Here is a 27,992-nt window from a genome sequence, read left to right as displayed (position 1 = left end):
GCCTCTCCCAATTCTGCGACCCGACCGACCAGCTACATCGGGGAAGCTCCACAAGCTCCAGTCTCCATCCGCCATTTTCAGCACACTGGAAAGCAGGTAGACCAAAAAACTCCACAGAGCCGGTAAAAACAACAGGTAAGTGTTCCAGTCCTCGTGTTTTTTTATTTATTTCAAACAAGCCTTTCGCACCGCTGCTCTGAATGGCAGGGGGAAACGGACACCTTGCTCGGAGTGACTTGTGCACTTATGAGAGCTCGGATTGATGATAACAATAAAACCTGTTTGTCCTGCCAGTCCATAAAGCAACTCGAGGGCAACAAGCAACATTTTAGACAACTTTTCCTCTCACAGAAGATTCCTCGCGCGAAAATGTGAACATTTGAAGAGTGTTTAAAGCGCGGTGTGTGTGTATATATGTGTGTGTGTGTTTGTTTGCATGGAAGAGGGGAGGATACAAAACCTGAAGAGATTTTTGCACGAGCTGCTCAGTTACTTCACAATTTAACACCTTCCAATATCCGTGACAATATTTTAAGCACGCGGATGCACTTTAGCATTCAGCTTCATCTTTGTCTTATTTGATTGGAGTTTATCATAATTATCTTGTGGAGCATTTGAGTATTATGTGTCAGCGCGTTTAAAATCCGGTTCTGGATATCGTCTAAGTTTCTGCTGGTGATTCTTGAATGAATTGGGAAACTTTTTTTCGCTGTTGGTTATGTAAACCATCTTCGGCTGTGGGTGCTGAAACGCCTTCCTTCTTTGTCCCACAGCCACCGTCTGTTATTAACAAAGATGACACCACAATGAGATACTTCTCATTCATCTCCGGCTTTTATTCAGACTCTCCTGCCTCCCGAAGAACCTTCGAGTAGTGGAGAAAAACTGGTTTTCTTCCTATTTTTTTTAATACAGTAGGAGTGTGGAGGTGTTCAGATGAAATCTTAACTTAAAGGTGCTCTCAGCATTGTTTTGGCTAATAAAAAGTTCTTCATGTGAGGAATTTAAGAATATTTTTAAGAAATGTTATTGGAATTATGCATATTCATATTAGTATAAGACTTAAGGCACATCAGTGTTGCAGAAAACAAGATTCTACACCCTCATCTTGACAATAGAATGATGTTATATAACGTATAGCCTATACTGGTGACGAACCAAATGGATTTCAAGCGTTTAAAAAGTGTAATTAAATTGTCATCCATTAGACTGTGTACTGTTTAATTTTTATTCTGAGCAACAACAAAAAAACAAAAAACAAAAGACATTTTAAAATAGTGTTAAGCAGCACAATAGTCTCAAAATATGATTTTTAAAAGTATAATGACATTTTGTATTATGATAGTATTTTAAATTATTTAATAATTAATGGTTATTGTTTGGGGCGACAGGGTGGCTCAGTGGTTAGCACAACTGCAAGAAGGTCACTGGTTCGAGTCCCGGCTGGCTCAGTTGGCATTTCTGTGTGGAGTTTGCATGTTCTCCCCGTGTTCGTGTGGGTTTCCTCCGGGTGCTCCGGTTTCCCCCACAGTCCAAAGACATGAACTGAATAAACTAAATTGGCTAGAGTGAATGTGTGCGCATTTTAGAGTGTATGGACAGTACTGGGTTGCAGCTGGAAGGGCATTCACAGTGTAAAACATATGCTGGATATGCTGGCGGTTCATTCCTCTGAGGTGACCCTTGATGAATAAAGGGACTGAGCCGAAAGAAAATGAATGGTTGTCGTTTACATGTTTACATTACATTTTCATAAAAGCTATTTTAGAATTACTAATAACAATCTCTTCACTTTTAGTTATTAAGAATAATTAATATGATCAATACTAAATTCAAATATTTTATCAAGCTGATGACATCAGCTTGAGTTGTTCTACCATTGTGTAGTTAACCACAATGTATACTTGTTTTTTTCTTTTACAATGTATACATGTTGCATAACAGTAAAAATTATGGCTTATTAAATCCATTGTTGTCCATTATATACATATACGTACTTAAAGACATGTCAGTAGTATGAAAACGGAATAAAAATGAAGCAAATCGGTTTGGTCTGTCGCTGGCGCAGTTAGTAACAAACCTCATACAACCAGGACAATAGGTGTCAGTATAGGGCTCATTTTCATTCATTCATTTTTCTTCGGCTTAGTCCCCTTTATTCCCCAGGATTCGCCACGGTTGTTGCTAGATCAGATATATTTATTAAATGTCCCATTAATAATATTTTATTAACGTCTAACCCCACCCCAACCATAAACCCAACCGTCACAGTAATGTAAAGCAGTAGTTGTACAGAGTGTTATTTATGCTGTCTTAAATTACCCAATAAATTGAATTGTGTTTTATTAACATCTACCCCAACCCCAAACCCAACCGTCACAGTACTGTAAAAATATTAATTATTGTTATACAGTGTCATAAAAAATGCTGCTTTATTGATGTACTTCTGCACTTCCAGCCAGCCACGTATCAGATCTAGACTTTACCGGTCGCCACAGTGGAATGAACTGCCAACTTATCCAGTATATGTTTTACACCGCAGATGCCCTTCCAGCTGTAACCCAGTGCTGGGAAACATTCATACACACTCATTCACACATTCACACATAAACTACGGCCAATTTTGTTTTGTCAATCCACCTAACATGTCTTTGGACTGTGGGGAAAACCGGAGCACCCTTAGGAAACCCATACGAACACGGGGGGGAGCATGCAAACTCCACACAGAAATGCCAACTGATCCAGCCAGGACTCGAGCCAGCGACCTTCTTGCTGTGAGGCAACAGTGCAAACAACTGAGCCATCGTGTCGCCCCACTAATCATATTATGCGAAGAAAATGCAGCATTTTGAGGTATATTTTATGCATGTAATTCAACAATTTTTTAGTCCAAATAAGCAAAATTTTCAATACTAGATAATTGTAAATATTTTTTGAAGATGCAACTAGATAAAACACTAGATAAAACACTTAAAAGACTTTAAAAATGAATGAAAGTTAACATTAATACAGATGTTTCATCTCCAAAGTTTCTATATTGTTGTGGTGTTGAAAGTTTAGTTCACTCAAAAATATTAATCCTATTTTTAATTACCCATCGTCTTTTTTCCAATCATCCAGTTATTTTTGATGAAATCCAAGAGCTTCCTCATCCTCCGTAGGCAGAAACGAACCATCCCATAGCAATCAATGAACCGTCCTGAGAGTTTGTTCATATGAAAATGTATGATTTAAAAAATGAGGCGCACTTAATTACAAATGAGATATTCATATCAATTACTCACTAAACTTAAACTAAACTTAGGGCTGCTTGATTATGGGAAAAATCTTATAAGATTAATTAATAAGAATTATTTTGGTCATTATTGTAATCATGATTATTCCAAACGATTATCAGTTGAAGTCAAAATTATTCGCCCTCTTGTGATTTTTATTTTTTTCAAATATTTTACAAATGATGTTTAACAGATTCAGGAATGTTTCACAGTATTTCCTGTAATATTTTTTCTTCTAGAGAAAGGCTTATTTGTTTATTTTGGCTAGAATAAAAGCAGGTAAAAAAAAAAAAAAAAAAAATATATATATATATATATATATATATATATATATATATATATATATATATATATATATATATATATATATATATATATATATACATATATATATATATATATATATATATATATATATATATATATATATATAATTTTTTTTAAGGTGATTGGTATTAGCCGCCTTAAGCAATATATTTTTTGATTTTCTAACGAACAAACTATACAATGATTTGCCTAATTACCCTAACTTGCCTATTTAACCTAATAAAGCCTTTAAATTGCACTTTCATCTGAATACTAGTATCTTGAACAATATGCAGTTAAATATTATGTGCTGTAATCATAGCAAAGGTAAAAGAAATTAGGTATTAGAAATAAGTTATTAAAACTATTATTTTTAGAAATGGGTTAAAAAAATCCTTCTTTCCATTAAACAGAAAAGAGCCACTAATAATTCAGGAGGGCTAATAATTCTGACTTTAACTGTATACAATTATTTTCCTCCCTGCAAATAAGAAGAGGGAAGTAAATATAATAAAATAAAAACCTGAAACAAACTGTGCTATAAGCATCTTCACTGTGAGAATGAAACTTTAATTAAACTGTAGCTACAAAAGCCCTTCAGACAAGAGCAGTGAGTGATTTTCTCCTTTGGTTGTTTGATTATTGATAAAAACAGTCAGCAGCAGGAATATTGCGTGCTGTCACTTTAAGAGCAGTACTGTTCTGATTTATAATTTCTCTTTCACATATCATTTGATTCTTAACTAGTATGTCTATTACATAAGTCAGGGTTAATATGAATAATCACTAAACACCGCGTTTTGACACAAGTTTGCATGTATTTGACCATTAAAGCGCTCACATTAAGATGACTTTAGATGTGTGTTCTCTGCTTGTTTCTGAGACCCTGTTTACACTAATATGAGGCTGAGCGCATACAGACAACAGCATGCAATCTCTTTCACGCTTAAGAAACATGGATGATTGAATGTACATCAATGAATGATGCTCTTCCTGTGCTGCAAAAGTTACATTACAGTACATGCTTTTACTGATTTGTTTAGCGATTAGTGTTTTCTCATAATAGTTAGGAGCCGAGATCGAAACTGAATTTCAATTACTTGCGCAGCCGTAAACTAAAACTAAAGTTACGAATTGTCAAACTTTTATCACACAAAGCTGTTTTTTTTTTTTTTGTGCGAAAAAAACTGCGTAAAAATGATTTTGTTCGTCAATGTTTTCATTTAGCATTCAGTCAGGGTGCACGTTTACTACAGCTTCCATGAAGCACCCATGTGTTGTTTTTAGATTGTTTTTGGTTCATTTTCTGCATACATCATATTTTCATACATTATAATGGGACAGAGCTCTTGAATTTCGTCTAAAATATCTTCATTTGTGTTATAAATATGAACAAATGCCTCAAGGGATAGGAAGGATATGGGTGAGTAATTAATAACAGAATTTTTATTTCTGGCAGAGTTAACCTTTTTTTTAAACTACGTTTTTTTGCCAACATTACTTGAATACACCAAAAGACTAGAGTCAGCTACAGTAAACTGATCAAGTGCACCTTGAAGAGTAAAATCCTGGCATAAAACGCTGGTGTCAAAAGGTATATAAAGTTGGTAGCTGAAGTTTTCATTTTAAAGTTCACATTTATGAGACTAGTGCTAGTGCTGCAGACTAATTATTTTTCCTGTCAGAAATAAAAGAATGAATCCTTAACGACCGCAGGATCTCTGAGCACAAAGACTATTAGACACTCGGAAAGAACGCTTCTTCCTTTTTTCTCTGTGACCACACGTAAGGCGTCTGTGAATTAGAAATCACATCTATTTTTAGTATAATGATATCATGAATAATTTCTGCAAACCTCCATCCAGACGGAAAAGAAAGAAAGTGAGGGAGAGTTTGATATTAATGTTTTAATCTGATTGTTTCAACACTATTTCTGTTGTGTTTGCCAGCCAGCGGAAGCCTAAAATCTGTCTTCGACCTCCACACTTACATAACAGCGTCACATCAGAGAAACCCCTTGTGTGTCATGCTGTTTTCTCAATTTCCTCTTATTCTCTGTTGCTGTCATCCAAACCTGATGACAGTGTTCTACTTACCGTCCTGTCAGCTTGCGTTATTGCTCTCTTTTTAGGGTATGAGACCAATTCTCTGCAGACCCACGACAAGACGGATCAGTATTTGTCTGAAATGGTGGGCTTTTTTGCGCTTGTACGTCTGACTAAATGATGTTTTTTTTTTTTCGAGTGTTATCTCTCAAGTGGCTGGCTTGATTTTTGGTGAGGTTGGGTTAATTACAAACAGTGTGAGGCCCTTGGTAATAGATACTGTTTATAGTCTAAGAACACCTGTGAGATCAACACTATTAAGTGTGGAAAAACAACCTAAGGGCGATGCACATGCTCTAACCAAATGTTTTAGATCATGTGAATATGTTACTGAATGTATCATGTTGCACATTTTAAAGACTAAAGGATGACAAAAATGACATTTTCCTTATCTTTTAGTTCACACCAGGGTGCCCGCTGGGTCTTAAAAAGTTTTAAAATGTCTTGCATTTTAAAAAGCGACCTTAAAAAGTAAATTCACTGAAATATTGTTTTGTAGGTCCTAAATAATTTTCAACAGGTCTTAATTTAGCTTTGTCCAAATAAAGCTACTTAATCGGGCCCACATCCATCCAATCACCAACAATAATTCCCAGTAAAACTTTATTTTTAAGTTTTAATTATTTAGGCCTGTTTTTAAACCTGTATTCAAGTTTTCAGCAAATTCCCTATTAAATTGCCTAATCAGGGAAAGACAACTAAAAACAAGTATATGATTCTTCATGATAATACCAGGCCATTAGAATAAAATTATTAGTGATTAACCTTGTATAAGTCTAAAATTTCATTTTTAATGATCTTAAAAGTGTTTTAAAAGTCTAAACTTGATGAAACCTGTGGAAACCCTGTCACATTCATCGGATCTAAACTTTTACAAATTTCCTTCTGTTCAACATCAAACAAGATATTCTGAAAAATTTATAAAAGCATTATTGACATCCACTGAAGGAACAAATGTACTGTGGAGTCGATGGCTGCTGCTTTTAAATGTTCTCCAAATCGTCTTCCTTTGTGTTCTACAGAGGAAAGAAAGTTGACCACTCTGTAAAAATTGTTGTACAATTTACAATATTACTGGCAATTTTGGTTGCCTGTAATACTGTAAAATTTACAAGTGCACTGTAAAGTAACTATTAGAATGTAAATGCTGTAGTTTTAAAACATATGAGTAGTTGTGATTGAGTACATGGACACCGATTTTAATATGATTAAGAAAATACTGATTAAGAGTCCACCATGTAAACAGAGATTTTTGATTAATTTAATACGTTTAAGGTCATAATCGAACTAATCAGAAATCGATTTAAGATAGGGAATATGCCGATTTTAGTCGTGTTATTGAAGTGCAGTACAGACACGTGAACATCGCAATCAAACTATTACTGTCGTGTAGGAATTTCACTGCATTTTGTGACAGGATAGTCTTTGCACACATGGCTGTTTAACACTATTCCCTGCATGTTCTGGGTCAGTAAAGAACCACAGACACATACATGTGGCATTAAATTCTTCCAGCAGTTCATACTCGCATCCAATATCTCGTTTGGCATGGGGGGCATGCATTAAATGTTCCAGAATGAAAGTGAAAGTGCCAAACTGCAGTTAAAATCGACAAATTAAAAATGAAACACCTGAAATTACATGAAACTCCAGAGGAAATGTTGATATCGCAGTGACACAATAATGTTAATCGAATTATGTGTATAACATGCAAAACGGGATCATGAAAGGAGCGTTTAAAAACTCATTTAATTAGATTAATTTAATGCATCCTTGGTAAATAATCACTTTAAAAGTCAATTAAAATAAATTAATAAATCATACTGACCCCAAAGAGACTTAGAACAGTAGTGCAAAATCAGGTACTGAAGGAGTTTTTGGGGATTTAAGCACACATTTTCTGGCTTTCAGACCTTGGAATTGCTTGAATAAGTCCCATTCTGCATTATTTTGGAGGATTATTTTGTACTAGATATTAAAATAACGGCTTCTGATTTCTGTTTTGCAGAATCCATGAAATAAGAAAGGTCTTAGGAGTCTTAAAGTTCAACTGAGTGTTAAATCCTTGGCGCAGGTATGGCGTTTTCCTATTTTGTATAAATGCTTTTTTCCCTGCAAAGTTCATACATGCTGTAAGCATCGGTTACATATGAGTCAAAGATGAAACAGCCCATTTTGGTGTATATAAGAGTACATTAAAGTGGTTTTTACATGCATTGAAATCATATAAATAACTTTTTTTCAAAAATAAAATGTTTAAATATGGGAGAAACAATGGAACATTGTTATTGAGGATAACATATTTATGTAACAACATAAACTCAAAATTATGTGTTTCAAAAAATTACTTGTTCAAACTACTTAACTAAAATGAGTTAAAACAATACAATTCTTTCCTTTTTTGAGGCCAATTGTTTTACGTTCAATCCACTTAAATTTGTAAAAACTATTAAGTTAACTTAATTGATGTGTGTTGGGAAAACATGAAGGAATTGTGTGGAAACCAGCATTTTTTACAGTGTACTTATAACTATATATGAAGGATGAAGATATACTACATTCACTGGCCGCTTTATAAGGTACACCTGTCAAACTGCTCATTAACGCAAATTTCTAATTAGCCAATCACGTCATATATGAACACATACAGACCCTTACAGTCCCCGATATTTTACCAACTACAGAAAAAGTATACACAGCAGACATTTCAGCCTTAATTAGGTTCAAAACAACACAAAGATAGCCTACAGTCAGTGAAAACCTCTCATCTGTGTATGTAATCTTCAGCAGCACATGTAGCCTCTGTTAGAGAGTCATTCCATCATTCCCAGTTCATATTAGTCCAAAAGGTGATGATAAAAATTAAAACAAGGCAGTTTGTTCACGTTTGCTGAAGAAATAACGTGCTCCTTGGCTTCCACTTTTTTTCCGCGCTCCACTCTCGCGTTTGTCCTTTTCTTTCTGAATGTGTCACTCTCTCGTTTGTCAGCTTCTCACAGGATCAGGTTTCCAAAGCTTGTCTATAATCAAGCGCACGTTATTATCATCAGCTCAAAAAGTTTCAGATATAGACGCGGGGCGAGCGCAAGTAATCTCTCGCTGTGTATTTCAAACATAGCGGGTCCTTTGTTTACATTCTGGCTTGTTGCCTAAGCTCGTGATGTATCTCTGTAAACCAATAGCATTCAGCTGCGCATCTAGCTCCGCTTTTTGGTACCCATTCTTGTGTTTGGGACCCTTTCGAAAGGGTGCCGAAAAAGTGGTACGGTACGGTTTGGTTCGGTACGCCTTTTGACAGTGGAAACGACCATAAAAGCGTACCAAACCGAACCGTACCATACTGTACCACTCAGTGGAAACGGGCCATAAGTGACTTTAAACATGGCATGGTTGTTGGTGCCAGACTGGCTGGACTGAGTATTTCAGAAACTGCAGATCTACTGGGATTTTCACGCTCAACCATCTCTAGTGGTTACAGAACATGATAAAGACCGAAAAAGAAAAAAAATATCCAGAGATCGGCAGTTATGTGGGCGCAAATGCCTTGTTGATGCCAGAGGTCAGAAGAGAATGACCACACTTGCAACAGTAACTCGAATAACCACTTGTTACAACCAAGGTATGCAGTAGAGCATCTCTGAACGTCAGAATTTGGCATCAACAACATGAAAGCATGAATCCATCCTGCCTTGTATCAACGGTTCAGGCTGGTAGTGTTGGTGTAATGGTGTGCGGGATATTTTCTTGGCCCACTTTGGGCCCATAAGTACCAATTGAGCATCTTGTCAACGCCACAGCCTACATGAGTATTGTTGCTGACCATGTCTATCCCTTTATGATCACAGTCTTATTCTTCTGATGACAACTTCCAGCAGAATAACGCACCCTGTCATAAAGCGTGAATCATCTCAGACTGGTTTCATGAACTTGACAATGAGTTCACTGTACTCAAATGGCCTTCACAGTCACCAGAACTAAATCCAATAGAGCACTATTGGGATGTAGTGGAACGGGAGATTGACATCTAGGATGTGCACTGCAGCCAACAAATCTGCAGCACTTGCGTGATGCTATCATGTTAATATGAACCAAAATCTCTGTGGAATATTTACAGTATCTTGTTGAATCTTTGCCATGAAGGATTAAGGAAGTTCTGAAGGCAAAAGCAGGTCCAACCCGCTACTAGTAAGATGTACCTAATTAAGTGGCCAGTGAGTGTATATTTTATTACATTTCAAGTTGTTACATTTTGAAAACTGAAAAATGTATAATGATTTAACATTTAAAATGAAAATGTGTAAACATTAAAATGTGTATTTATTTTTTAATTTTTCCACCCCAAAATCAAAATTCTGTCATCATTTACTCATCATTCACTTCTCACTTGAGATTTTTTATTCTGTTGAACACTAAAGAAAATATTTTGTAGAAAGCTGAAAACCAGAAGCCGTTGACATCCATAGTATTTGTTTTTTTTCCACAATGGAAGTCAATGAATACAGGTTTTGATCTTTCTTCAAAAACTCATAAAAGTTTGGGAACACTTGAGAGTGAGCAAATGTTCATTTTTGGGTGAACTATCCTTGTAAATGGTTTTGTCAAATTTGTCAAATTATTGTTTGCTATATAAACTACTGCTTATGCACATATTAGTCTTCTGTAAAACATGGAGAAAAAAATAGTCATCATTATTTTTGCATCATTTTTGGTGAGCAAATAAAACAGGACACCTTCTTTTATTGTTTTGATGTTGAAAACCTCTTTTCATCTTTAGCCCATATACATTTAAGGAACTCATTGTAAAATATAAATCCCTCTTTTTTTTAGGCTGTAATGGCTTTGCCTCAAGGAGCATATGAAACCCTGGACGACATCCCAGCCCATGTGTGGAAGGGGCTGCCAAACAGCATGAAGCTGGAGCCATCAGCTGTCAACCCCAGTCGCATTGGTGAGGAACGGCAGGCTTGAGAACTGCTAAATGATTTCGTTAATGAGAAAACATGTTTATTATTGCAGCATTTCTTTTACTCTGCTGCTGTCCTACATATTTGGCTTTAAACACAAATGGCCATTTCAAGTATTTACAAAGTTAGCATTAGACTTTTTGACAGTTGACTGGTTTGCCTGGTCAACATTGAGAAGCAGAGAATGCTAAACAAGGAGCTGCAAACAACATAACTGCAGTCTTATTTTGTTTGCTGTTTGAAATAGAGAATGTGCGTTACGCTGTGGCGGTGCCCTAGAAATATTCAGATAAATGTTTAATATCCAATGCTCTAAAAAATGGCTCTGCGAGAGAGTCTCTGGAGATCTTAAAGTGGCTCGTTCTGATTCATGCTCAAAAATCTGATGTACTGAAATGACACGCACAAAAAAAAAGTTTGTTTCCAGTGTTTGCTCCAATAGAATTTTTCTGCATGTGTCTCTACAGGTGTCTGGGCATCTAGATTAATACCAAAAGGCAAACGATTTGGACCATTTGTAGGAGAGCGAAAGAAGAGGTCTCAAGTGACGAGCAATGTTTACATGTGGGAGGTGTGTATCAGATATTGTGTAGAGAAGGGTTTTAGTTCTGTCAGAGGTATTATAAACTGACGAAAATAAAGCTTAAAGGGATAGCGCCCTCAAAAATTAAAATTCATTAATCATTTTCACATCCTCCACTTCTTTCAAAACTGTTTTAACACAAAAGAAGAAATTTTGAAGAATGTTGTAAACCTGTACATTTTTATTTTTGGGTGAACTGTCCCTTTAACGAGCCCATATTTTGCATCATAAAAGGTCATATTTTGGTTTTGGGGGTTTCCAACAAAAGGTGATGTGCATGCAAGGTCAAAAAACACTTTCATTATTTTATAATATGCATTTATTTTTACCCAATTATCCCACTGACTCCCATATGATTCGTTCAGCGATTGATTTGTTCCCAAACCCCTCCTTAGCGTGAAGCTAATCTGTGCTGATTGGACTGATGAAAAAGTCTGTTGTGATTGGTCGACTGCGTTCAGTGCAAGACGGAGAGAAATGCCCACCACAGCTATGAAGTAGCACACAGAGTATGGGAGAGCCTTATGCAGGAATAGAGTTAAACACAAGCATATTACATTACTCTTAAACTTGACCTCAAGTAATATCAACGACAAACATTCACTATTATTCCACACAGTGGCAAAAGTTGAACTATTTTGAAGCATAGCAAAGGCAAATAGCATATTGTGAGTTTAGAAACGTATTTAAATCGGTAAAGGAAGAAGCAAGTGGTGCGTTTTCAACATGGTTTTGGACACAATATGTAAAAAGCCCCATGAAGGTTTTACCTGGGATGTACAGTACAAGCACAACACGAGGCAACAATTTTAATGACAATAACATGTTATGATCTGGAGGAAGAAAAAAATGGACCATGTGAACTGTAACAGTTACTGTCAAAGTCCCTGTCAAAGTCGGACAAAGTCCCATACATAGTAATCTGCTGCTCCTTCCTTTAATAGGAAATGGCCAGCGAATCCTGCATGGCAGCGTAGGGTATTGTATCAAAAATCAGAAAAATGACATTTGTTGTGCAGTACATCAGTATATATGGGTTTCCTCTGGGTACTCCGGTTTCCCCCACAGTCTAAAGGCTATAGGTGAATTGAATAAACTAAATTGGCCATAGTGTATGAGTGTGTATGGATGTTTCCCAGTACTGGGTTGCAACAAAAGTTTTGAATAACTATCACAGGGTCTGACCAAGAAGTTGAAAATCAAATCCGTCTAAAGGATTTATCAACCAGTTAAACATAAACAAAACAGCATCCCTTCAGCACACTTTACCAACTCGTTTCATTCACTTCAAGTGAACTATATTAGTGGACTAATGTAGGGAACCGTAAATGAGGCTATGGGGGCGATTTCAGATACAGCAATAGACTGCTGTCTTCATTAGTTTCAAAAACACAGATTTCTTTATAACTTAAAGGCATCTTTGGAGATCTTTTCTTTTCTTAAAAAAGTAAGCCACTGCACTGCTCAGGTCCAGAGCATGCTATAATGTAGGTGCACAAGCAATTTAATTTTCAAATTAGCTTTTGATTTGGATGGTCCTTTGCTGCTGGAAATACTGTTGCCCTAAAAAAAAAGTCTTTGACAGCGTATTAAAATATAGATATACCGCAGGAACGGTAAAATAGAAAGTTTAACAACGTGACTTTTCCAAACCGTTGTAAACCTTGAAGACGGTTATCTTCCCACATTGTAAACCACATATGAGTTTTTACCCTTATGACATTTTGCAACAAATCTACTACCATTTAGCTGTATAAGAGCTCAAAGTATTGTCCGGAGTCATGCCTATATGTTGTTTTCAATCATGTGGTTCTGGTTACATGCAAAATTCAGATGGAGGGCAGGAAGTAAAATACTGAATGGGAGACACAGAGGAAACCATATTTTAAAACAGAAATAAATAGAAAACAACCACGTATGTTGGGCAGGATCCTTATATCATGAAGAGGGCTGAGTTTTCTACTGAACTAAAATATATTTGCCTGTAATCGAAGTGGTACATACTGTACAAATATGTTACATGAGAAATACTATAGTAAATACTAGTGTTTGGAAGCATACTATAGATAATTAAACTGTGGTAGTAATTATATTGTTGCTGTGGAACAACACAATTGTAGTAATAAACAAATTATTCAGTATAGGCTTTAGTTTCATTCATTTTCTTGTCGGCTTAGTCCCTTTATTAATCCGGAGTCGCCACAGCGAAATGAACCGTCAACTTATCTAGCAAGTTTTTTTTTACGCAGCGGATGCCCTTCCAGCCGCAACCCATCTCTGGGAAACATCCACACACACATTCACACACACACTTATACACTATGGACAATTTAGCCAACCCAACTCACCTGCAGCATGTCTTTGGACTGTGGGGGAAATTGGAGCACCCAGAGGAAACCCACGCGTAGGCAGGGAGAACATGCAAACTCCACACAGAAATGCCAACTGAGCCGAGGTTTGAACCAGCGACCCAGTGACCTTCTTGCTGTGAGGCGACAGCACTACCTACTGCGCCACTGCGCCCAGGCTTTAGTTTTGTACACTATATCACAATGCACCACAGTTTACGCTAACGTTACAGTATTTATTACAGTTTATCAGTTTACTATGCTAATGTATTCTGCAGCATTCATTAACAAATAATTATACTTATTATACACTTTACTATGTGGTTCAAAAACTTGTTTATAATGAATTACTGTATTTTTCCCCACATGCGGATATCTTCCATACATCACAAAATAACAGATGAAAGCATACAAAAGCGTGACCGCATAGTGTACATTACGATTTATTTATTTATTTATTTTTGTAAGTGGGGAAAAAGTCTTCCACAATAATAACCGTCTAGTTTTGTAGCAAGGATTGCATTTCTTTTTTGTTCTGTCGATGAACTTAACATCAACAAACATTCACTGCTGCTTTGCATCTCGACGTTCACGTTACGGTTGTTTATTCTGCCGAAATGCCAGTGAGGACATGGATTATTACAAAACAAGACAGATTTCATTGCAGTGATTATGTGGCAGGGTACGTTATTTATATTGGGTTTTGTATAAGTGTGGTGGTGTTTGCATCTGATTTTTATGTTACACATTAAAATATTCATGCTAATTCACACATAGTTAGGCCTGCACATAATCTTTATTGGTGCTGTCAAATTAATTATCATGTTCAAAAATGGCTTGTACACATGGATGTATTGAAAAAATGTTTATTAGATGCCGCCTTTCATCCGTTTTTCAGCCAGTTTCTTGAACTCCCCCTCCCTTTTTTATAAGCAAAAACGTTTGTAAGTCAATAAAAGCTGTTCGGCATTTCTTATTTTGGCTGATTTAGACAACATAAAACAGAAATATTTTGATGTTCTGATAGCGATTGCTATGTAGAAGAACCACTTTCTGCCCTTCATCTGAATTTCACGCATCATCAGTGACATCATATGAAAACTACCTATTAATTTTGTTTTGCTTAATATGTGCTTTTTACTTTTCAATCATTGTTGACTTGCATTTCCTGAATCACCAAGGACCAGTTTCTGCTAAAAATCACTTTTATTGCTTATGTAGGAAAATTAGGGAGACCTACATCTTGGATGGCTTGAGGGTGAGTAAATTAAAGCAATTTTAAGTTGAACTATCCCTTTAATTAGATGCGTATTGTTCCACTGTCATTAGGTGTATTTTCCAGCCTGGGGGTGGATGTGTGTAGATGCCACAGATCCAATGAAAGGAAACTGGTTGCGGTATGTGAACTGGGCTCGATCTTCTCAAGAGCAAAACCTTTTTCCACTGGAGATTAATCGAGCCATTTACTACAAAGTGTTAAGGGTAGGTTATTATTTAATTAAAAGACAAATTAATGGAACTTTGACGGGGTAGCTTAACCTTTTGCAATTTAACTTTTTTAGGCAAAGCGCCCCTAATATATGATTTCATTTCAAGGGATTGACCGTTATCATGGTTTTCACAAAATCAGTTTCTTCTGAGCCTGACAGATGTTGTGACACTGAAGACTAGAGTAACGATGCTGATAGGTCAGCGTTGTCACCACAGGATTAAATTACAATTTTTACATTGCTTTCCTTCCTTGTAATTAGATTCTTTTAATCCTTAATTATTGATCACTTTTAAGTTTACTTGTTGATTCCTAACTTTAAAAATCAAATAAACGCAGCTATTGTAGGGATAATAGACTCTCATAAACAAACTTTGGAACAATTTGCATTGTCATATTATGAATGTACTAAAGCAAACTTATATTAAAGTTAGCTGATATTGAAACAGTGATCATGCCACATTTCCAGTATACTCTTTTAATGTAACTATATATATATATATATATATATATATATATATATATATATATATATATATATATATATATATATATATATATATATATATATATATACCTTTATAAAATTCTCCAAAACTTTAATGAAGGCCTCAAAGGCAGGTTTACTATTTGAGAGTTTGCATTTGTGAATGTAAAATTTACTTAAGTATCTAAATGTATTAAAAAACACTCTTTTCTTTTGTGGGGTGTGAGTTAAAATACCCAAATATAATCATTTTCACTTGTATAGAAAATTCTGGTAGAATCTTTCCCTTTAACAAATAAAAAAAATCTATATTATTCCAAAACTCCTGAATGTAATGACATGATCAAAACAAATGTATCACCATTTCGTCAGCATTCACACAAAAAGAACAACTCAAGTCATTGTCAATCACTGTAACAATATCCATTAACAGTGTCCAATACTTGCCTATACTTGTTTTTGTGCCTAATGTGTGCCTTTGTTTATTTAGGCTTTCAAATTGCATAATGGGACCATGATCTCTCCTCCAACAACAAAAATTGAATATAGTTCCTTTTATTGACATATTAAGAAGTTGGTTATGCAAATTATGGTCTGAAACAGTAATATGGATATACTTTGTACAGTATTAAATGAAAACACTCATAATTCAGAAAATAGGAAAACAGTGAAATTCAGTTGCATCAGCTTTCCGTCTGTACATTAATTATTAATAATAAAATAAAAACTGAAATAAATGAGTATAAATAGCTAATTTTGGTGCAAGAAAAAAATTTAACATATAAACAATTTTAATTCCTGATAAAATTAAGACATTATTGTGATTTGTACTAAAACAATCTAATTTACAATTAGTTTTTCATATATATATATATATATATATATATATATATATATATATATATATATATATATATATATATATATATATATATAAACAAATAATAAGTAAATAAAATGCAAAAAGCTTGTAATAACATTATAATTAAATACTAATTTCTTGATGAGGCACTAATATTTAATAGAAACCTTATATATGGGACAAATAAATAAAGATTATACTTATTGCCGTGTTCCTTAAATGGGTGCACATTAAACTTCTATAATATATTATTTCTAAATATGCAAATTAACATAATTACATGCAGTAATTATTATTACTATTGTTAATACTACTACTACTAATAATAATAATAATAATTATAAATAAACAAGTGAAAGAGTATAAATTGTAATTTTTAAGCATTTGTGTTGCAAAAAAGAATAATTAAAGATTTAAATCATTTTAATTCCTTTTAAAATTTATCTTTCAAGAAATTATTGTGATTTATAGTACAAAAAACACACATGAATTAGAATTTTTTTAAATAAGCATGTAAATATAAAAATGAAATACTAGTTTTATGATGATGCATAGATCTGTAAAAGACGTAATATATATGGGACAAATAAAGAAAGATTATACTGATTGCTGTGTTCCTTGCATGTATGCACAGTAAACTTCTATAATATATGATTCCTGAATATGCTAATTAACATATAATAACATATAGTTATTAATAATAATACACAAATAAAGGAGTATAAATTGCTATTTTAAGCATTTGAGTTTCAAGAAAGAATAATTAAAGATTTAAATTATTTTAATTGCTGTTAAAAATAATCTTTTAAGACATTATTGTGATTTATAGTACAACAAAAATTATGCATGAATTTGAATGTTTTATGTAATAAGCATGTAAATACATAAAAATTAAATGCTAATTTCATGATGAGGCATGCATCTTTTAAAAAAAAGTAATATATCTGGAACAAACAAAGAAAGATTGTTATACTTATTTTTCCTTAAATGTATGCACATTAAACTTCTTTAATATATAATTTCTGAATATGCAAATTAACATTCCCCTTTGAAATGTATTCCTTCTACACGTATGGAAGTTGACAGATAAGCAAATCATCTTTAACATCATTTAACGTGTTATAAAAGTATCGCGGCTGGACTAACTCATTCTGCACCCTAGTTTGTTTTGAGGGTCTCTTCCTAAATGTCTGACAGAGCGTCAAGGCCTAGATAGTATTTCATCCTATGGCATGCCAAAAAGCTCGGCACTGATTGGTCCATCTGCTCCCCGTCAGCCAATCGGCCCGGACGAAGAACTTCTCGTGTGGTACAATGGGGAAGACAATCCTGAGATAGCAGCTGCATTAGAGGAAGAAAGGACTAGCAACCTGAACAAGAAGAGTTCACCTAGAGCAAAGCGAGGTAATTTAAAAACTCCGCCTCGCATTGCTGCTTAATGGCTTATTTTTCCTCTATTAATATCCAAGTGATGTCTGAATACATGTGTTTATTCTGTTTGGACGCGTTCGCAGTCGCTAGCTTAAGTTAGCATGTTAGCCAACTGGCTGTTCGCTCGTTTTATACGAATATATTTAGGTAGGCGAATTGTATATGTCGTTTTGTTGTAAATAGCTATGTTAAATACAAAACGATGAGGGACGGGGTCAAAGTAAGGCGAAGTATACCGTGCTGTTCCTCATGTTGATGGACGGGGCTGTTAGCCGCCTTGCAGACTCCGACTTCATTCCAGTGTCTCAAAATCTCGTCAACTCCTCACCTAGAGAACATTTTGAGCACCACGGACACGTCCGAGTGCCCCCATTAGCACGTTTAAACGCGCCCATGATGCCCAAACATGCCTTCTGGATGGTCAGCTTACTAGGTTTAGAGTCACAACCCATGTCTGATAGAGATGACCTTCCAGACCCTCCACGCAAAGAGACCTAAATGAGCTAAAAAGTGAACTGAGAGTTTCAAATCAGAAATAACGAGAGTTTGGCCTATTTATTTGCCTGATTTTGGTTATTTATCACGCGTAACTGTGTTATTACGTTTATTTGTTGCGTTATAAACGTTTTGGGAATTTGTTTTGCTATTAAATATTACATAAATGTATAGATTTTTTAAATTGTGTAGCTGTTTTAAAGTTTTTATCAGTGAATGAAAAAGGTAAATAGATGGCTGACCTGAACTTGCTGTCAAGAGAAGAAAAGAGTATTTAAAGGAGTAAATGGTTGTTTGACTTTCACCTTTCCAATGACAGCAGAGATGAATGCAATGATGTTTTAAGTAAGTTTATTCCGTTTTAAATGATTTACTTAACATCAAAACTGGAGACAAGTAGTTGTCTTTGAAATATTTGACATTGTGACATTAATATTTTGCTTTTGCATTGTTTATAAACAATAATAATTCAACTTTTCTTTTCTAACGTGATTTTGCACTCAGCCTGGCTTAAATAAAACCTTAATAATTTTAGATATTTTGTCAGCCATCTTTTTGGGTGTTAGTAACATCGTAATTACATTTGTGCACAGGTCCATTATCTGAAGTATGGTCAGATGATGTATAAATGTGTAGGCATCGTTTGCAGTTGTCTGTACATTGAAATATGTAGTCCATATGTAATTTTGTTTGAAAACATGAAGGCTTGTGTTCCCTAAAATGTATTAGACTAACATTTGAGGACAGAGTAGAATGTGAATATGTGGACTGATTGTTCGACAAGTATGATCAGATGACCAAGTTAGTAGCATGTGTCTGTTTTATGAATTGGGTTTTGTAAAAGATGCTCCCAAATGACCTTGTCACAAGGACAGCAGCTGATAGCTGTTTTCTTAGGCTTACTGAGACGATATCTGTCACTGCTTGTTTCAATGCATCTAAAAGCATATAGATAACGTTTATATATAATGAAAGGGATAATCCACACCAAAATGAATGTGCAGTCATCATTCACTGCCAGTTTAGATTTTCAGGGATGTTTGTTTTTCCCTCATTCAATACCAATTATAGCTATTTAAATTTAGAAAATACATTTGGGAGATTGGATCTTTTGAGTGAATTATCCCTTTAAAGTACTACAGTCACCTGGTATTCAGTTACAGTTAATACTAGCATTTAGCATGCAGTAAGTGTTGTAGATTTGATTCCTTATACTTTTATGTAAGTCATGCAGAGTGCTGCGGTGTTATGGAGCAGTCAGTCTGGTTTTGTGGTGATGTTTGCTGGCATATGTAGAAAATAAGGTCATGGCATTCTTGTTTTAGGTCTTGCAGGTGTAATGTACTAGATGTTCTTGCAAAACTTGGTGTTTTACAGTTTTTCATTGTGTGAATTTTTATTTTTGGGTGCACTTTATTTTTAGGTGTCATTTTTACATTTTAAATATTCATGTAATAACTGAGTAACATTAACCTATTACATGTAATTGGGTTCTGTCTCAGTTGCATGTAATTATGTACAATTAATTGTAATTAACATAGCACATTTGTGGAGTAAGTGTATCAAGCACACCTTAAATTTAAAAAGTGTTTCCTTAATTTTTTAATGAAATGCTGATGGTATTGTTAATGTTTGACAGTCATAATAGGAAAATTTAACCTATAATATTAATAGCTTTTTTGGCTTTAGCTAGTCTTGAAAGTTTTCTCATTTTTAAATACTAAAAATAGATTTGTTTCTCCCTAAAGCAAGGAGGTCTCTGAAAAGCAAGGAGCTGTCTGAAAAATCCAGGCAGACTGATTTGGGTGGGTTCTGTGAACCGAAGAAATTGAGCGCCTCTGAACCCTCAATAACAGAGATGCGGGACTCAGAGGAAGGTAGGATATGTTCTTCATCAGTGTCTAGCAGGGATTTGCACTGTTCACAAGTATGTTTATCTCAATCAAAACATATTTTAATCAGTTTTAGTTAATTGCAAGCAGCAGGCCTGCAACTAACAGTTATTTTGGCAATCGGTGTGTCATTAGTTCTTTATTGCAATAACTTATACTACATTATTATTTTAAATAATACAGTGTGCATAAAGCAGAAATGTGTGAGCATGTACAGACATTAAAAGTAGCTTATAGGACATCTAAGTAATGACAAACTCATAAAAATGTGGACAGTTAGAGAATTAAAGTTATATATTTCATTAGATTACATGTTTTAAACATTAATATACATAAAGTGTTGGTGTCAACTATTATGCACGCCTTTGAGAAATTTAACTTTAATTACAAGTAAAAAAAAAAAAAGTTGACTTAAAGTTAAAAATAACACTCACAGAATAAATGTCAGATAACATTTAATTGATTTTAGGCTGTCTGTGAAGATAATTTGGTTATGAAATCAGGATTTTACATATGGATTGATTGCTCAATTTAATATAAAGCTAAAGCTTAAGTCTAAAATGTGTGCATTATAGCTGACACACAGATGAACACTTCATATTTGGTTTTATGACTAAGTCATTCCCTTAGTAAAGAGCTTTTACGTTTGTCTAGTCCACAGGTGTCAAACTCAGTTCCAAAAGGGCCGCAGCTCTGCACTGTTTAGTTCCAACCCTAATTAAACACACCTGATCAAACTAATTGAGTCCTTCAGGCTTGTTTGAAACCTACAGGTAAGTGTGTTGGAGCAGGGTTGGAACTAAACTGTGCAGGGCTTCGGCCCTCCAGGAATTGAGTTTGACACCCCTGGTCTAGTCCATGACGTTGCAACTATTAAACTTCACGGATAGTTTGGTTGACCTCTAATTGTATTTCATTTCTCTGTTATTTATTTACAAGTCAATATATAAAGTTAGAACCACAAATTAAAGTTATGCAGTGGATAAAGCACGTCTTAAACATCTGTTTTAAATATACACTTTATATAGGCTGTAGTTTTTTGGGGGAAACGTATTGTTCATACTCACTCTATTATTTTTTTAAGATTTGTTTTGTCCAGTGGAATTTTGTTGTTTTTTCCAGTTTTGTAAAAATAATTCAGTTGTTTGTTTTGTTTATAGCTCATGCCTAACTAATCAATAAAAATTATTATCAATTGCGTGGATTAGTTTCAGCCCTAGCTAATTTATTTGTTAAGAGTTGTTACAAAACTGTATTTGATTTAAATAAATAACATTCCTTTTTCTTTTAAATTCAGGGCTTAATGGTGAGGAAGGACCGTCTTCACCTTCTGAGTTACAACAGGAGAATGCAGTTTCCCAGGCATTGTCTACAGAAAATGAAAACCCTGTCCAGTCTCATGCAACAGAGATGAACCGGTGGGAAGGACTGAATGAGGAAAACACAGAGGCTGATGGACAACTGCAGCAACCACAGTTAAATCAGAGCCCACAGCACCCCTCTGAGGCAGAATCAGTTGAGGGGAATGAAAAGTCTCTCCTGCAATCACATTCAGGCAGCCCTGCGGAAGAAAGCTCAGAAAGTCCACTATGTGATACAGACTGTATATCTTCTTTAGCAAACCCTGAGTTAGAGGCAGAGGGGGATTTTGAGGATGACCCCCAGGGAGAAACATACCCCTGTCAGCACTGCGAGCGTCATTTCTCCACCAAACAGGGCCTGGAGCGTCATACTCATATTCACACTACTTCAAACCATCAAACTCATACGTTTAAGTGCCGGTACTGTGCCAAGCCCTTTGGCTCTCAGGTAGGCAGGCGCAGACATGAACGTCGACATGAGAATGGGAGTAAAACTTTAAATAGGCCTGGGTCACTTAGCGGCACATCATTCCTCCCCAGTCCCACAGTGGCTAATGACTCTGCTACCTCTGGCAGTGTGTCTTCTCCAAGCCATTCAGTCGTTATAAGCACACAGAATGGTCCACCTCAGCAGACCTCTGAGAGTTTGAAAAAAGAGCCTGGTGCAGAATCTGATCGACCTTTTATAGTAGATGAGAATGGGGAGTCAAAAGAGCTTCATCCTTGCAAATACTGTAACAAGGCTTTCGGCACACACACCAACATGCGCAGACACCAACGCAGAATCCATGAGCGGCATCTAATGCCAAAAGGTGTTCGACGAAAAGGTATGCTCCTTCAGGAGAGTTCATCCCAACAGCATCAGCATGAACAAGGGCAGACAGTTTCACTCCAGGAAGAGTCACCAAGTGCCAGTCCACCACCTATCTATGTGCCCAGTGTGGAGACGGAGGATGAGGGAGAAAGGGAGGAGTGCATGGTAGATATCTCTAACAATATATCTGAAAATCTGAGCCATTACATCGATGGAAAGATTCCATCTACAAGTACAGTGAGCAACTGTGAGGTCATTGAAGTTGATTCAAACACCGCAGCATTGTTTGGTCTTGATACTCTGATTTTAAGTCCAAAACAAATTGGTCATGCTCTTAAAGTTGAAACACGGACATGTCCAGCAAAAGAAGTTTCATGCGTAACTCAGGCTACTCAGAGAAGACGAACTGCTACACCACCTCTGCTGCCTGGTGTAAAAGTGGAGGCAGAAACTGCCTCGTCGTCTTCCTCCCTGTCCTCTCCTTCCTCTCAGTCCTCTTTGCTAGTAGGAAACATTTTCTCCCAGTCAACTGAGACATTAGCTTTTCCAAAGGAGAAAACAGTTTATCTATCTCCAAAATTGAAACAACTACTACAAGCCCCTGACGGTCAGAAACCAGCCATTGGTCTAATTACAGACAGTAGATTGACCACCCCACTTTCAGTAACTTCACTGCCTGCTGTCCAGGGTAAGTTTAAAAGAAGAACTGCCTCCCCTCCCACAACTTCACAGAATAGCCCACCACAAAGAAATGACAACACAAACTCCGCAACTGGGGTTACGTGTTCTCTGAAGGTGCCAAAGATGGAAAGCGTGACAGATTCTTGGACTTCGCCCAGCAAAGATCATGGGGACACAGAGAGTTTGACAGGAAAAGACTGGTCTCCCTCAAGAAGTGGTGGGAATTCTTGCAATCAGCAGCCGCTTGACCTTTCAAATTCCTTTAGTAAACGAGACGATAGCATAAGCAGAGGGTCTGGAGAGGCTGTGCTTGACTTAAGTATGAGCCGTAAAAGTCCTGTTGACCATGAAGTAAAGACAGGCTCAGCAACACTACCGCCACATGTAAAAAGAAAGAAACCCAATACTAGCATTTTAGAGAAAGTGTTAATGAATGAGTATGCTGGGCTAAACTCACCTGGAGAAGAAGAATCCAACACTGTTGGAAGCCCTGATGCTTTTTCATCATCCGAGAGTGCCACATGTGTTGCCCCTTCTAGTCCTGGGTCAGGATCAGAACGCCTTCCTTGTGAATCAACCTCTCCCCCCTCCCTGACCCTTATGACTATCAATCCGTCCTCGCCCTCTTCATCAAGTATAGCATCATCTACCCCACCTCCTCCAGTCTTACCCACTATCCCATCTCCGCCACCTTTATCATCAAAGCATTTTCCGTTGTCTGACGCCTTAACACCTTCCCCTTTTCCAGTGTTGTCCCCTAAAATGTCCCCTAAAGCTGTTGATAGTTTAGAAGATGTTTCAGATTCATCTGCTTTAACAGAACCATGCCATGATGCATTAAATTCCATTGTTAGTGAATCAAACCAAACTGCTGAGCAGTTAGACTCTGTAAATTCTCCTCTGCCTCAGGATGCAAAAAGACATTGTACAGCAGATTCATCTTCAAAGTCGGAAACACTACTTGAGGGCTCAACCCATGATTCTAAGCCTCAGTTTTTAAAAACTGCAGACCAAGCAGGTTCTTCTCACCTGGAGTGGGATACTTCCTCTGAAAGCAACCAAAGCCATTCCTGTGAAGGAACTCTCCCCCAAGACCTTAATAATAAAACAGAAGTCAGACAAAAATCAAAGTCTCCCCTTTCTACAGTACAATCAACTCCTAAAAAGGAATCCTCATCCCCAAACTTTCTCAGCAAATTGCATTCGCCACAGAGGAGCTCAGAGGCTGATGACAACTTAATTATAGAGGATGTAAGAAAAAAAGAGGAGATGGTAGACATAACTGCAAATGGGGCTGACGTTTCACCTGGAACTTCAGTTAGAAGTTCTGATGAGGTTGACTCTGCAGAGCGGGAGACTTTTGTCAAAAGTTTTGTGTGCAACGTCTGTAAAGAGCCATTCCGCTCCATCAAAGACCTTAGTGGTCATATAATAGAGCATGCATCAGAGTGGCCTTTTAAGTGTGAGTTTTGCGTGCAGTTATTTGGTAACGCCACTGCTCTTCTCGAACACCGCTCGTCTCTCCACGGGGTGGGAAGAATTTATGTTTGCTCTATTTGCTCAAAGGAGTTTGCCTTCCTCTGCAATCTTCAGCAACATCAAAGTGACCTACATCCAAGTCAGAGTTGCACTCACACTGCCGTTGAAAATGGAAAGCTCAGACCTCAGAACTACACAAATCCAGCTTGTGCAAATATAGAGAAAGATGCTGTTCTTGACTCAACTGCTGGGGCTCCCTCTGAGAATTCTTCTGAGGAGCATAACAATGACACTAACAAGGTGGAAGAAGAGGAAGGTGGACATGAAGACCCTACAGAAGAGCTATACACTACAATAAAGATTATGGCATCTGAGGCTGGCAAGCCAAAAGGTCCAGATGTCCGGCTTGGCATTAATCAGCACTACCCAAGTTTCAAGCCTCCACCTTTTCCTTACCACAACCGATCCCCGGATGGCTCAGTTGCCTCTGCCACTAATTTTACCACACACAATATCCCCCAAACATTTAGCACTGCAATCCGCTGTACCAAATGTGGAAACAGCTTTGACAACATGCCTGAGCTACACAAACACATATTAGTTTGTGCTAATGCTAGTGATAAGAGACGTTATACCCCTAAGAAGAATCCCATTCCTCTCAAGCAGGTTGTGAAACAATCTCCTAATGGTATTTCTCCAACAGGACCTTCAACTGGGCAGAATGCCTTCCGCAGAATGGGTCAACCAAAAAGGCTTAACTTTAACCAAGATTTAACATCCAAAGTCAAGTTATCAGCCCTAAATAAGAAGAAAAACCAGCTTGTCCAGAAAGCTATATCACAGAAGAACAAATTTGCAGCTTCTGCAAAGAAACCGACAGCCCGGGTAAAGGAAGAGGAGACTCGTGAGGTCCATGCATGTCCATACTGTAGTCGAGAGTTCACATACCCAGCCAGTCTTACGAAACATATTGCTTGCAGCTGCCCGCAAAGACCTGTTGCCAAGAAGTTGAAAAAAGGTGCTCTGACACCTCAAGACAAAAACAGGAGTCTCAGAAGTCGAGCTACTGACTCTGAAGTCAAACAAGAAGCAGTTTCTGGATCAAGCACACCGTCCTTGGGAAAAACCAGAGCTCGAACCTCTGAACCAGTTGAGAATGAAGCTCCAGCAGCAAATAAAGGCAAAGAACCTCAGGTACGTACTAAGAGGCCATCCTCAAATGTAGTCAACGCTGCCCCACAAATTAAGAAAGGCAAAAAAAGCAATGAGCCATTGACTTTTATAACTCCTGCTGTTACTGATGACTCTTCAACACGACCACCATCTAAAATGCAACGTGGATTTAAAGAGGTGGTGGTCAAGAAGGAGGTTGTTGACAAGAAAGAGGTAGTTGTTAAAAAGGAAGTTGTCAACAAGGAGGTTGGTGATAAAAAAGAGGCAGCAGTCAAGAAGGAGGTTGTTGATAAAAAAGAGGCAGCAGTCAAGAAGGAGGTTGTTGACAAAAAAGAGGCAGCTGTCAAGAAGGAGGTTGTTGTGAAAACGGCACAATCTAAGAAGGAGGAACGTTTTTCAGCTAGGATGCGGGAGAGGAAAGGTGGGCCGGTGACACGAAGTGTACAGATGACAAGTGCTCCTTCAGAAGTAAAGAACGAAGACCTCTTAATCAATGAACCAGGGCAGTCTGAGGTATTTCATATTTAGCATTGATATATATATTATGTTTTCAGTTACATTTTTATAGTTTGAGTGTTTGATTTCTCTTTCCTTTCTGTTCTGCTTATTGCAGGAGTCTCTTTTGAAGTTAGCCAGGTAGAAGTCCACATTCTCTAAAGGATTTCTTTTAGTCAATGACTGGAAGGGGAACTTTCAACTAAATTGGATTAACCTGATTACAGCCTGAATGTTCGGGGGACCAGGAGAATTCTTCCTGCTTATGTTTTTGCGTCGGCCCATTGGAAGTATCTTCTCAGTGCACTTTTATAAATAAGCCTTTGGATGTCTCACTCCCAAAATGGACTGAAGAAAGTAAATAAATAAATCTCTATCACGCGTAACATTACTTGATTTATAAATACTGACCTTTTGATTTTAAGGTATTGCAAAAGGCAATCATTCAGCAGTTATCCTTTCTTAGACCCAGTTTAATGCGTAAGGTTTTTGGATCCAGTTGTCTCCTGATGCATGTGCTTCTGTATACAGAATTATTGGACTGATCTTCTCAATGTCTGTACTCCGTTTGGACCCGCTCCTCTTTTACTGAGAAAAAAATATTTGAAGAGTATATATGTATATTTAAGTAAATGTTATCCTCCACAGGGAATGTTTATCATAATCTGAGAGGCTTTTTTTGTTTTTACTTTTGTTGTTCGACGTTTATTTTGACAGTAAATGAATTGAGCTGTTTGATACAGTCAGGGGGAGCAGGAGAAAAAAAGTTTGCTGTATGTTAAAGTGTTTGACCTTCACCTGAACCAGCCAAAACCCGTAAGCCATTTTCTTTTCTCTGTACCTTTTGTAAATTACAGCAGGGCTGCTGACCATTAAAATCACACTAAAATTTCAACTGGGAATGACGAACGTCTTCTGCACTTGCATGGAAATGATTTAAAAGTTGTAAGTGCCATTATTACAACCCAAATTATGTAACTGTTTGCATATTGGTGATCTGGTCAATCAGGTTGCTTGTTTCTATGAAAAGCACTTTACTTGGGCTAATTTGCCTTTTATGGATATCTCAAAGTTTGAGGTGATTATACAATATGTGATGACACCTGCTTGAAAACTGTATAAGAACAGCATTAATTTTCACTGGTATATTATACGCATGTATGTCAAAGCCAGAGGCAACCTCGGGAATTTGCTTCCAGTCTATTAAGACCTCCTTCAAGTTGCATTAATAGTATAATTACTCGTTTATTGCCGTGACGCCATCATGAGCACTCGGTTTCTTTGGTAACCAAGCATTACATAAATGTTTTTTTCGTTTCTCATTTTTATAAAATGGATAAGGCCTCTGCTTTAATAGAACATCAACTGGACTTAAAACGGTTAGTGGTCTACCTCCTGGCAAGCTTTGAACTGATGCGTTTTCTGCCTTTGGACGGCGTAATCCCTCTCACTCCCATGCCCGTCTCTACCGTGTCATTTCCACTTTACAACCTGGACAATGAGGACAGGGATCTGCACAAGATCTAAATGCTTGAAATGTTTTTTAAGCAAGGAACTCGAAATGATGTTTCTTTTTCTTTACGGAATTTCCGTCTTGCAGTATGTCTTTGTCCTGCATTGATATATTTTTGGGAATGAAATGTTGACTGTGTTTTGTGATTATGAATAATAACCTTCACAAATGTAAAATGCATTGTTCTAATTGATATATTAAACCGTTTTTTTCCAATGTAGATTGGATTTTAGCTTTCA

At 36.6% G+C, this 27,992-nt stretch overlaps 1 protein-coding gene across 1 annotated transcript; it reads left to right on the top strand.

Moving 5' to 3' along the window:
- On the top strand, positions 1 to 27,973 carry prdm2b (PR domain containing 2, with ZNF domain b). Its single transcript, XM_002663788.7, has 9 exons — positions 1 to 135; positions 7,695 to 7,760; positions 10,514 to 10,634; positions 11,118 to 11,221; positions 14,911 to 15,063; positions 17,697 to 17,823; positions 20,094 to 20,222; positions 21,535 to 26,258; positions 26,359 to 27,973. Exons 3-9 carry the CDS (start codon positions 10,520 to 10,522, stop codon positions 26,383 to 26,385), a joined length of 5,379 nt encoding a protein of 1,792 aa, XP_002663834.2. The 5' UTR covers positions 1 to 135; positions 7,695 to 7,760; positions 10,514 to 10,519; the 3' UTR covers positions 26,386 to 27,973.
- The last annotated feature ends 19 nt before the right edge of the window (positions 27,974 to 27,992 follow it).

Source organism: Danio rerio, chromosome 11, assembly GCF_049306965.1.
Source record: "Danio rerio strain Tuebingen ecotype United States chromosome 11, GRCz12tu, whole genome shotgun sequence".
Classification (NCBI taxonomy): domain Eukaryota; kingdom Metazoa; phylum Chordata; class Actinopteri; order Cypriniformes; family Danionidae; genus Danio; species Danio rerio.
This window is presented reverse-complemented; position numbering and strand designations above follow the sequence as displayed.